The sequence below is a fragment of the Berghia stephanieae genome, chromosome 8 (genome assembly GCF_034508935.2).
Source record: "Berghia stephanieae isolate SIO BIC M18660-M18661 chromosome 8, UCSD_Bste_1.3, whole genome shotgun sequence".
NCBI classification, from domain to species: Eukaryota; Metazoa; Mollusca; class Gastropoda; order Nudibranchia; family Aeolidiidae; genus Berghia; species Berghia stephanieae.
Genome location: NC_088367.1, coordinates 5,931,503 through 5,944,002, shown reverse-complemented (window position 1 = coordinate 5,944,002; position 12,500 = coordinate 5,931,503). Strand labels below are relative to the sequence as shown.

The 12,500-nt window shown below is 36.0% G+C and overlaps 1 protein-coding gene across 3 annotated transcripts in view; it reads right to left on the bottom strand.

Moving 5' to 3' along the window:
* Positions 1-12,500, bottom strand: part of LOC144978084 (oxysterol-binding protein-related protein 8-like) — a 125,680-nt gene that overhangs the window by 30,117 nt on the left and 83,063 nt on the right. For all 3 annotated transcript variants that reach the window (XM_078923640.1, XM_078923639.1, XM_078923641.1), the window contains exon 3: positions 11,036-11,133. In XM_078923640.1, coding sequence (XP_078779766.1) covers positions 11,036-11,133 — 98 coding nt within the window. The remainder of the gene's footprint in view (positions 1-11,035; positions 11,134-12,500) is intronic.

Genomic DNA, 12,500 nt, shown 5'->3' with positions numbered 1-12,500 from the left:
ATCTATATTCCTTCGTGGAATGCCAAGGCGACGGTATCTCACTGTGACAACATGGGTGATTCTTGTTGACATCAGACACCTTGTTTGATGAAGTATCTATATTCCTTCGTGGAATGCCAAGGCGACGGTATCTCACTGTGACAACATGGGTGATTCCTGTTGACATCAGACACCTTGTTTGATGAAGTATCTATATTCCTTCGTGGAATGCCTAGGCGACGGTATCTCACTGTGACAACATGGGTGATTCCTGTTGACTTTTGACTTCGACGCCTTGTTTGATGAAGTATCTATATTCCTTTGTGGAATACCTAGGGGACGGTATCTCACTGTGACAACATGGGTGATTCCTGTTGACACCTTGTTTGATGAAGTATCTATATTCCTTCGTGGAATGCCTAGGCGACGGTATCACACTTGGACAACATGGGTGATTCCTGTTGACTTCAGACGCCTTGTTTGATGAAGTATCTATATTCCTTCGTGGAATGCCTAGGCGACGGTATCCCACTTGGACAACATGGGTGATTCCTGTAGACATCAGACACCTTGTTTGAAGGAGTATTTATATTCCTTCGTGGAATGCCTACGCGACGATATCTCACTGTGACAACATGGATTATTCCTGTTGACATCAGACACCTGGTTTGATGAAGTATCTATATTCCTTCATGGAATACCTAGGCGACGGTATCTTATGATGTCGTGGCGGACATCGTGGCATATTTAAAAAAATATTATCTACTCTTTGCAGATATTTATTTTATATCAAGCATCTTATAATTATAAAACTAATCAAATTAGGTATTATTGCACTGCCCGAAGCCTTTAAATTGAACTTTTGGCAAAAATGATCTCAAATTATACCAAGTATGCGAACAAATCTCAAACTATTTATGTATTTATCTATTTCATTCTTTTTTTTTTACAATTTATTCATTCGTTGTTGTTTTTGTTTTGTTTTTTTTTCATTCGTTCGGTTCTTCGTTCATTCATTAGCCAAACAACAAAATACACACAAACAAACAAATAACAAAAAAAGAAAACAACCAAAACAAAAACAAACTCTCTCTCTCTCTCTGACCCTAAAATACCACACAAAAACAATCACACATCTATCTATCTATATATCTATCTATCTATCTATCTATCTATCTATCTATCTATCTATCTATCTAGAATCATGCTGTCAAAATAAAGATGCTAGACAAGGTGCTATCTAGGTTTGAAATTTGGGTGCTAGGGGTTAAAAAATAAATGTGCTAGATCTAGCACCCGGGATGGAACACATCTCACTCACAACACTACACACGATCGTGGATAGCTCATACGGTAGAGTCGCGCTCTCACCGGCCAGGCGGAGTTGTCGTAACATTAAGGACGCGGGTTCAAACCCCCATCCATCACCGCCGCGAAAAATGTTTATTCTCTACCTATTGTCTTGTCTTCTGGCACTTTCCTACTCACTTCATATCTTGTTACACACGACTACAGTACGCATCACTCTCGTGCGTCGCGATAAAGAAGTAAACTTTACCTGCGCCGCGACCTCCTATCACCTACTATAACCGTAGTTTACTCGGGGTTACTTTTACCCCATGCCTATTTATTATATTTTCATGAGACAAATTATAGACGTAGTATCAAAGCTAATGTTTTTAGATTTCTACATGTTAATGGTAGTTGAATAAAACGATCTATGTACATGCTCATTTTTAATACATTTTTTCCCCGATTTTGAAAAGTAGCAAAATCCCCTAGGATTGAGTGAGTTAATCACCACCAAAGCTGAATCGCGTTCACTATGTAGCCTACATTTAATAGATAGTTCGAAGATAACGTAACTCAGGTCTTTGTTATTGTTTTTTGCCATCCGCGTTTATGAGTAATGCTCACTGAACTGTATTAACCAGACTATAAACGATTATGGATACACAGTTTTGTGTGTTGGTCCGTTATATTTCCGGATGGCAATGTTATGAGCTTCTTAGCCAAGCGCATACTATCTATAGGCGGATATAGATATACACGTAATGTATGTTTATCGCGCCAGTTGACTCGTACGTGCGATTTCCCGCTTATCGCGTTTGCTATGTACGCGGAACTAAGGCCCCGTAAAATGTTTTGAGCACGTTTTGTGGATATTGATCTAAAGTAACGCTCGTCTGCTTTTCATTGAGGAGAGTGGCTTTTGTATCTGAATACTAAATAAAACTTACATGTTCTTATTCTGATTATTTTTACTTTAAATTCCATTTATGTCATCGAGCTCATTCCACACACGCGTGTGTATGTGTGTTTGCATGTGTGAGAGACAGCGAGTGAGATAAACAGAGCGAAAGATTGAGAGAGAGAGAGAGAGAGAGAGAGAGAGAGACAGAGAGACAGAGAGAGAAAGACAGCGACAGAGAGACAGAGAGAGAAAGACAGAGAGAGAGAGACAGAGAGAGAAAGACAGAGACAGAGAGACAGAGAGAGAAAGACAGAGAGAAAGAGAGAGAGACGGAGAGATAGAGATAGAGCAAGAGAGTGATAGAGACACACACAGACACACAGAGAAAGAGAGAGAGACAGACAGAGACAGGGAGAGTGAGATAGATAGATAGATAGAGAGAGAGACACACACAGAGAGAGACAGAGAGAGAGAGACAGACAGGGAGAGAGACAGACAGGGAGAGAGACAGAGAGAGAGAGAGAGAGAGAGAGAGAGAGAGAGAGAGAGAGAGAGAGAGACGCGAGGGTCAAGTGAATTCGGGAGGTATGAAATATCTATTAATGTGTTGTTGTTTTTTTGAAAGCTTTTTTAAAGTTTATTTCTCTGTCACATCTGTACCTTTTATACTAATCTTAACTTAATTATCTTTCTCTTTTTTTATTATTATTATTCGTCTATCGCAATAGCTAGTATAAATTTCCAGAAGTTCATCTCATCTCATCTCATCTCATCTCATCTTATCTTAATATTATCTTATCTTATCTTATCTCAAAACTCCGGTATGAAACGATGGAACGCGTATTTTTTTTTGTTTCCTTGGAATGGTATGTTTTGTGTCCGTGATTCACAACAACAACATAACAATACAGACACTACATAGAAAAGGAGCACTCCTCCTCTTTTCTTCTTTCAAATACATTGACACATCTTTGTTTGCCATGATTCTATCCACCCTTTGAACTCGTGATCCTATAGTGATGTTGAGTTCAATTCAAGGTGTACTAGCTAGTACTAGTGTGAGGTCGAAGAAATCTGGGGTGTTAAGAAACATGTCCCAAGAGTACGAGAAGAATGAAATGAAAGCACATTGTCTATGGATGATTACATTGAACCATCGATTCAATATGATGAACATTCTCTCTCTCTCTCTCTCTCTCTCTCTCTCTCTCTCTCTCTCACACACACACACACACACACACACACACACACAAACATATGCGCATAATAGATAAATAGATGGTGTCATGGTCTCAAGTGAGTAAAGAGCTACTCGACTATGCATAAAGATATATGTAGAATGAGGCCCCAGAATTTACTAGTTACTATAAATGAAAAACAATTAACGATTTGTTTACAATGAAATAAAATAATGATGAAATTTAATTAAAAGAGATAAACAGTGATCGTGGTAGTTACAAATAGAGATATGAATACTTTACGTAACTTATGATAATATATCAGGTTCATAAGTTTACGTTTCCAGGCAGTTGATGGGCTTGGATGATCTATTCCTCTGATAACAGGATTGGACTCGTAAAATTCCACTTCCAGGCAATTGGTAAGAAGTTATTGTGAAGTCCTCTGACAGCGGGCTTGGGTTTGATCCTTGAAGATTATACAGTCAAAGTTAAAAGCTCCGGCGTCTTAATGGTGTAGATATAATATCTACAAAGTCCCAAAAGATAAAAATCTTCCAGTATATATATAGGAATAGAGCGACTGGCCGTCCGGCATAGATTGTGGAGAGAAAGTGAGTGTCGAATGTTAGACCTATCAGCTTTTATAATAAGTGGCTACGTGACAGAATGTCGAACGAAAAGTATTCACTAATTAGAAATTAATTCGAGGGAAGGCTATAAAAGGAAAGACGATCTAATATTAGAAGGTAAAGTTTATCTAAGCCTACCGAAATATAACTGGAGTGAGATGAATTCAGTTCTTAATAAAATAAAATTTAATAAGATAATTGTGAACAATCTTTACTGTGACACCCCCCACCCACGTTTAAAATATACTCTTTAACCATTATGGGAAAGATAGATTTTACAAACGGAAGTAAATTTACTATCATGGTACTCTAGCATTAATCCATTGTTATGATTTGTGCTACAATTAAATTATTTATTAACTAGACATGGAAATGTTTATATTAACGTAGGTATATGAATGGGATTACAAATCATTGTGATAAACAATATGATGGCAATGTGATTACAAATCATTGTGATAAACAATAATGATGGCAATGAAGCATGATTAAAGTCGATGATATGAAGGTAATTTACTAAATGAAATGAATGAAAATGTAAATGAAATATTGACATTTCAATTATTAATCATAAATGAGTGAAAATTCATAACAATAATAGATAAAGAGAAGATTTCCCAAATCATGAATGGGTATGGTATATATATCCAAACAATACTCAATGTTACATTAAGTTGGGTCTTCATGTTTACAAATAAAATTATCGAAATTGTGCGTTCTGATTTGGCATAGTTTGCGAGGTAACTAACAGTATGCATGGGAGGTTAAGTTATACCCTTCTCACGTGTTTATACTAATCGAGAAAGTAGGTCGGTGTGAATATTTTCACAGCCTGGTATGTGAGAGATACTGAAAGTGTAATTTTGCAAAAATAGACTCCACCTTAGTACTCTACTATTATTCATTTTGTTATTTCTTATGTACGTGAGTGGTTTATGGTCCGTTTCGACCACAAACTCTTTTAGCAGTAGATATCTGCTGAATGTCTTTAAAGCAAAGACGATGGCCAGGCCTTCACGCTCTATTACAGAGTATCGTGATTCTCTGTCCAATAATTTTCTGCTTGCATATAAGCAAGGCATTAGAGTTCCCTCATGTTCCTGTAATAGTACACCTGCGATGCCCTTATCAGACGCGTCAGTTCTTACAACAAATTCTTTTGATATGTCGGGTAATTTAAGAATTGGTTCTGAACAGAGTAATGCCTTTAATTGGTTAAAGCTATTCTGACACGATTCTGTCCAAACAATTTTGTTCGGTGACCCATTCTTTGTCAGATTTGTTAGCGGTGTCGCGATGTGCGCGAAGTTGTAAATGTATTTCCTGTAAAAATTTAGGAGCCCAAGTACTTTGCGTACTTCTTTTTTTGTCTTAGGTGGTTGCAACTGTGCGATTTTTGTTTGTTTTTCTGTCTCGGGTGTCTGTGTCCCATGACCAACGGTATGACTGATCCTGCATTTGAAGCTTCGATATTAGTAAACATAGGTTGCGACACTGTGTCTCTATCAAAATATTTTTTAGCATATTTGCATGGAATGTCTTTGTTGTGTTGTTAATTTTAATCTCGTAATTAACATTAGATTTTACTGCTGTTATTTTGAATGGTCCTTTCCATGTAGCTAAAAGTTTACTCGAGTCATCGGGTAAGAGTATTAGTACTTTGTCACCAATCTCAAATTTTCTTGATTTGCTTTTGCGATCAGAGTATTCCTTGTATTTCTCTGCTTTTTTGGTGACGGATTCCTGTGCTAGCTTACACGTGTCCTCTATTCTGTCTTTCAGGTTTCTTACATATTCGTAAGCAAACATAATTTCGTTATTGTCCTCCTCATTCCCTTTACAAATGTCGGCTACTATATTGATCGGGCCGCGAGGTGATCGTCCATACATCAACTCAAATGGGGAGTAGCCTGTAGATTCTTGGGGTATTTCTCTATATGCAAATAGGATTGCTGGTAAGTATCTGTCCCAATCATCTGGTTTTTCTGCTGACACTTTTCTTAACATATTCTTTAGAGTGCCATTAAATCTTTCACAAAGACCATTTGCTTGGGGGTGGTAGGGAGTTGTGAATGAGTGTTGGATTCCCATGAGTTTCATGGTTTCATGCATAATATGTGATGTGAATTGGGGTCCATTGTCCGACAGTATCTCATTTGGTATGCCTATTCTAGTAAAAATTGTCATCAATGCTTCAGCTATGTGATCCGATGTAGTTGATTTCAATGCTATCGCTTCTGGCCACCTGGTTGCGTAATCGACTAGTGTTAGTATGTGTGTATGGTTTCCATCTGATTTTGTTAAAGGGCCTATAATGTCAATTGCAACTTTTTGAAAAACTTTTTCAATAACTGGGGTTGTCTCTAATGGCAATCTCGGTATTCTGCCTTTTGCGACTCTTCTTTGGCATGTGTCACAAGATTTCACATATTCTCGGACGTCTTTAGTAATTCCAGGCCATGTGAAATTCTCGGATATTCTCTTCAATGTGGAAGAGCTCCCAAGATGTCCAGAAGTTATTGAATCGTGCGCTATTCCAAGGATTTTGTTTCTGTAAATACTCGGCGTGACCAGTTGTTTAGCTATTTTGTTTCTTTTCCTATGTAACCTGAACAGAATATCTTTTTCAATGATGTATTCAACTTTTGATTTCGTCCCTTTGTTTGCGATATTGAAATATGATGTTAAAGTCGGGTCCTTTTTCTGTTCTTCAATGAACGTGTTCCTGTCAAATTGTTGTGGTTCAAGAGAAATAGTCATTGGCTTCTCTGTTGTCTTAGTCATCTTTCTTGTTTCTGCTAGACAAGCTGTTTCTTGGGTTAATGACCATTCTTTTACATCTTTTGGGTTGTCTTTAAGACCTTTTATATTGCCAACAATAACATCAGCGACGGGGTTGGGAAGTATACAGCATTCCACTATTCCTGTATAGTATGGGGTTTCTATGTACACGTTAGCTGTTTCAAAGGTTTCGACTGTGCCACTGAATGTGATGCATTGTACCGTTTTTCCAGTTTTGTCTTCGTCATTGATCAAAGATGCTTTTATTCCTACTGTACTGCATCCTGTGTCTCTCAATATTTTGCAATCAGTTCCATTAGCTTTGCCTTCACAAAAAAATAGCGATCCTGATTTGTGAGTTTGTGTTAAAAGTGACATACCTTTCACGCAATACACATTTATATTTTCTCCTGACATTACTCGTGTCTGATTGTTTACACCTGTTTGGAGTGATGCATTTGCAGTTTCTTTTGGATATCCCACGATTTTGTAACATTTGTCTGCTGTGTGGCCTTTCATTCCACAATATTGACATTTAATTATAGGTTTGTTGGTTTTCTTATACTCAGTATTATTGTCAGTGCTATTTCTTGTTTTGTTTTGATAGGATCGGCTATGGTCTCTATTGAACTGTTTGTTCCATGGTTTGTTACTATGATCCTCCTGTTTCACTTGCGTGTTCCGAGTGATTGATCGGCTCGTTCTATTTGAGTACTGAACTTTAGGTGTACCTGGACTCTGAGCAGCAGCAGCGTAGTATGGTTCCTTCAATGTTCTGCTAAGGGGTGTCAATGGATGTGCGCTGTTAAAGTTTTCTGCGTAGATTTTTAATTTGTCCAAGTTTTCTGGCTTTCTCTCTTTAAAGAATGCGACTAAATCTGGGTTGCAAGCTTGATAGATTCGATTCTTCAGCGTGAGATAGTAAAGGCCTGCAAAGTCGTCTTGTTTTACGTTTGCTAACTCAAGCCACCGATTTAAAAATTGAGTAATTCGGTTCACGAATGTATTAAAGTCTTCTCCACTTTCCGGTTTTGCAGTGTGAAACCTTTCCTGGTAACCATCTTCCGTTAATCTAAATCTTTTTAGTAGAGCGTCTTTAATTTTACCATAGTCATCTGCATCTTCAGTTGTTAAGGTATAGAAAACTTTTAGCGGTTCTCCAGATAAGCAGTTAATCAAGGCTGTGGCCCATTTGCTTTCTGGCCAACGATAACCTTTAGCCTGAACTTCGAATCGGTGTAAGAAGGATTCTAAACAGTCTGATCGTTCATCGTATGTTGGCATGCGTGGAAGTTTCACGAAAAATTCATCACTATTATTATGTTTTTTTTCATGACCGGTTTTTGTTTTTTCAATTTCCAGCATCATTTGGGTCCTTTTGGTTTCTTCTTCTGCTAATGCTATTTGTCTTTTTAGTTCCCTTTCTTGGACTCTTTCTTCTCGTTCTTCTCTACGTATTCTTTCTTCGTGTTCTTTTTCTTCTCTACGAATTCTTTCTTCATTTTCTTCTCTACGAATTCTTTCTTCATTTTCTTCTCTACGAATTCTTTCTTCATTTTCTTCTCTACGAATTCTTTCTTCATTTTCTTCTCTACGAATTCTTTCTTCATGTTCTTTTTCTTCTTTTACTTTCTCTTCGCACCATGAAAATATTCTTTCCTGGGGTATTTCTAAGTCCTTTGCGAGACTTAAGTATCTTTTATATGCTTCCATGTTGCAATAAATTCGTTACGATGTTTTATATATATTATATTGACAGGATACTGTTACTGACTGTTTTATTTATTTACACTTACTGGAATGAACTGTTCTATTTTTAGAAATCTCTCTCTCTTATTTCAACTTATTATGTATGTTGAATTTGATGCCTTTTATCGTTATATCTTATAAAGCAATGTGTCAATACAATGCGGAGTTATTATGACTTGTGTCAATAACAATGTGTCAATCGCGTGTACTCTAAACTATGTTACTACGAAAAATGTATCACCAATGTGTGTGACTCGTCGTTAGTTTGTGTACAATTATTCGCAATGACGCTAATATACTAGAGTGTGATAACAATAATAGGATGCCAAAATAATCCCAAGTTATCTATCACTAAATATAACACGACGGCTAGTAGACTCCTTTTATTATTATTTAGTTTTTAAAGACTCACTTTTCAGAACATAATATATAAGTGGTTTTCGGTAACAGTAGTATGCCAAAAATGCATTTAAAACAAATCACTATGCAAAACAAATCACGATGTCTATAGTTACTATGTGATGCCCAACTCATGTAAAAGAGAATAATGAAGGATATATTTACCAACTCAGTTCGTGGCTGGGACCTCTCTCTTGTTCAATGGTTGTTCAACAATTGTAATTAGGCATTGAAGAGTGTTTAACAGTGATGTCTGAAATACAAAACAATAAAATATCGTAAGATTTACAATAGTTACAAAATGTGTTCACAACACTGAGTGATTGGATGATAGGTGAATGAATCGTTATGGAATGTAAACATATTGAAAACAATTCATGAATGAGGCAAACAACAAAATGAAATGAGTGATATAATAACAAAGTGGACAAGGAATGAATGAATGAATGAAAAACTGAGTGAATAGATGAATGAATGAATGGATAATGTATGAATGAAAGAATGAAGGGAGGAATAAATGTATGAATGATTGGATAAATGAGTGAATAAACGAATGAATGGATGAATGAATGAATGAATGAATGAATAAATGAATGAACAATGAATGAATGAATAATTTATAAATGAATAAATGAATGAAGGAATGAATCAATAAAATGCTATTCAATTTGAATGAAAGAATGAATGGATAAATTGCTATTCCATTTAAATGAAGAAATGAAAAAGAAAAAAAAATTAATCCTGTAAATAGGGAGTTCAATTAAAATATGATCAAGTGGGGCAATTAAGAGTTTTACAATTTAAACTTTAAAGTTAGATGAAGTAGATATAAGTAACTAAATAAATTCAATTCTTTATATGTGTCCCCTCCAAAATGTCATGGTCTCAAGTGAGTAAAGAGCTACTCGACTATGCATAAAGATATATGTAGAATGAGGCCCCAGAATTTACTAGTTACTATAAATGAAAAACAATTAACGATTTGTTTACAATGAAATAAAATAATGATGAAATTTAATTAAAAGAGATAAACAGTGATCGTGGTAGTTACAAATAGAGATATGAATACTTTACGTAACTTATGATAATATATCAGGTTCATAAGTTTACGTTTCCAGGCAGTTGATGGGCTTGGATGATCTATTCCTCTGATAACAGGATTGGACTCGTAAAATTCCACTTCCAGGCAATTGGTAAGAAGTTATTGTGAAGTCCTCTGACAGCGGGCTTGGGTTTGATCCTTGAAGATTATACAGTCAAAGTTAAAAGCTCCGGCGTCTTAATGGTGTAGATATAATATCTACAAAGTCCCAAAAGATAAAAATCTTCCAGTATATATATAGGAATAGAGCGACTGGCCGTCCGGCATAGATTGTGGAGAGAAAGTGAGTGTCGAATGTTAGACCTATCAGCTTTTATAATAAGTGGCTACGTGACAGAATGTCGAACGAAAAGTATTCACTAATTAGAAATTAATTCGAGGGAAGGCTATAAAAGGAAAGACGATCTAATATTAGAAGGTAAAGTTTATCTAAGCCTACCGAAATATAACTGGAGTGAGATGAATTCAGTTCTTAATAAAATAAAATTTAATAAGATAATTGTGAACAATCTTTACTGTGACAGATGGGTGGATGGATGATATGTAGATGGATGAATTGACAGACATACAGACATACATTTAGGTAGGTAGAAATGTAGGTAGGTAGGTATGTAGTTAGATAGATAGATATGTGGATGTGTGGATGGATGGATATATATATATATATATATATATATATATATATATATATATATATATAATATGTGTGTGCGTGTGTGTGTGTGTGTGTGTGTATGTGTGTGTGATTGTTTTAGTTTGGTATTTTAGGGTCGGGGAGTTTTTTTCTGCGTATGGACGAACGAACGAAACGAACGAATGAAAAATAAAACACGAAAGAATACATTAATTTTTTAAAGCAAATAAATAAACAAATAAATATAAATAAATAAATAGGTAAATAAATAAATAGATAGATAAATAAATAAATAAATAAATAAATTAATAAATAAATAAACAAACAAATAAATAAATAAACAAACAAACAAACAAACAAACAAAAAATAACTAAGAGCCGACTGACTTTGAATGTTTTCCTGTCCAAAGAGTCCGAGCTGCAGTCGGCGAATTCAGACAGGTGTAGCTTCTTGCTGCCATCTGGGTTGTTGCCGTCCAGGGATCCTGGGGGAGGAAAGACATGACAGACAGTTAGTTGTTGTCAATGACGTCAGACTTTACTGATATTATAAGGATATTAGGGTGCGTTCCCATGGTCATAGCATGCCTATTTACTTTTGTTCCATTGTTTGTTTGTTTGTTTGTTTGTTTGTTTGTTTGTTTGTGTGTTTTTTTGTTGTTGTTGATATTGCTGCTGGTGCTATTGGTATTGTTACTATTGTTGTTGTTGTTATTGTTGTAATTGTAGAAGGTGCTTGTTTTTTAAGCTGTTATATTTACTTTTGTTCCATTGTATGTTTGTTTGTTTGTTTGTGTGTGTGTGTTGTTTTTGTTTTTTGTTTTTTGCTTGCTTGCCTCTTTTTGTTGTTGATATTGCTGCTGTTGCTATTGGTATTGTTACTACTGTTGTTGCTGTTGTTGTAATTATAGAATGTGCTTGGTTGCCTGCCAGCATCCTTACTTGTTGTTGCTATTGCTAGAAATCCTCTTAGAAAATGACTATAATGATATGATCACACCACCACAAAGCTACCCACTAGCCAATCAATCACCATTGCTTGGGGAAATGGGGAAAGGGGGGGGGGGGGGGGCCGGGGAGTTAAGTGAAGTTTAGGGAATGAGATTAGCGGAAGAGTAGCGTCCCTTGATTGGACGTCACCGGCGGAGAAGTTATTTGTAAACAAACCAACTGCAAGCCAAGCGCTCCAAATACAAAATTTATTATTCATATTTCTGTACAAAAATGCATAACGTTGATTATGATATGCATTTTTGTACAGAAATATGAATAATATATTTTTTTTTATTTGGAGTGCTTGGCTTGTAGTTGGTTTGTTTACAAATAACTTCTTCACCGGTGACGTCCAATCAAGGGACGCTACTCTTCCGCTAATCTCATTCCCTATATATTATATAGACCGGAAAGAAGAAAAAACCAGCGCATCGCCGACTGTAATGGGATAATCAATTGAGCTACATAGACCTCCTGATTACCAACAAGCGCAAGGTCCGTGTACAAATCGTTAATGAGTTATCTTCTGCTTTCACTCAAGACGTCGACCATTTAAAGGCCAATAAATACTACCGCACTCAGGAAAAAATACATATTTAAAAATTTGGCCAGAAAACTCGTCCTTCAAATATCGATCGATTTAAACGACTCTCATCTTGGGAAAAGCTCTCAAACCTGGGACTTCGCGAAGTCCCAGGTTTGAGAGCTTTTCCCAAGATGAGAGTCGTTTAAATCGATCGATATTTGAAGGACGAGTTTTCTGGCCAAATTTTTAAATATGTGTTCTTTCCAGAGTACGACAGAATAATGTTAACACTAAAATAATAAAACTCGGTGAAGACTGGGATGACATAGAATA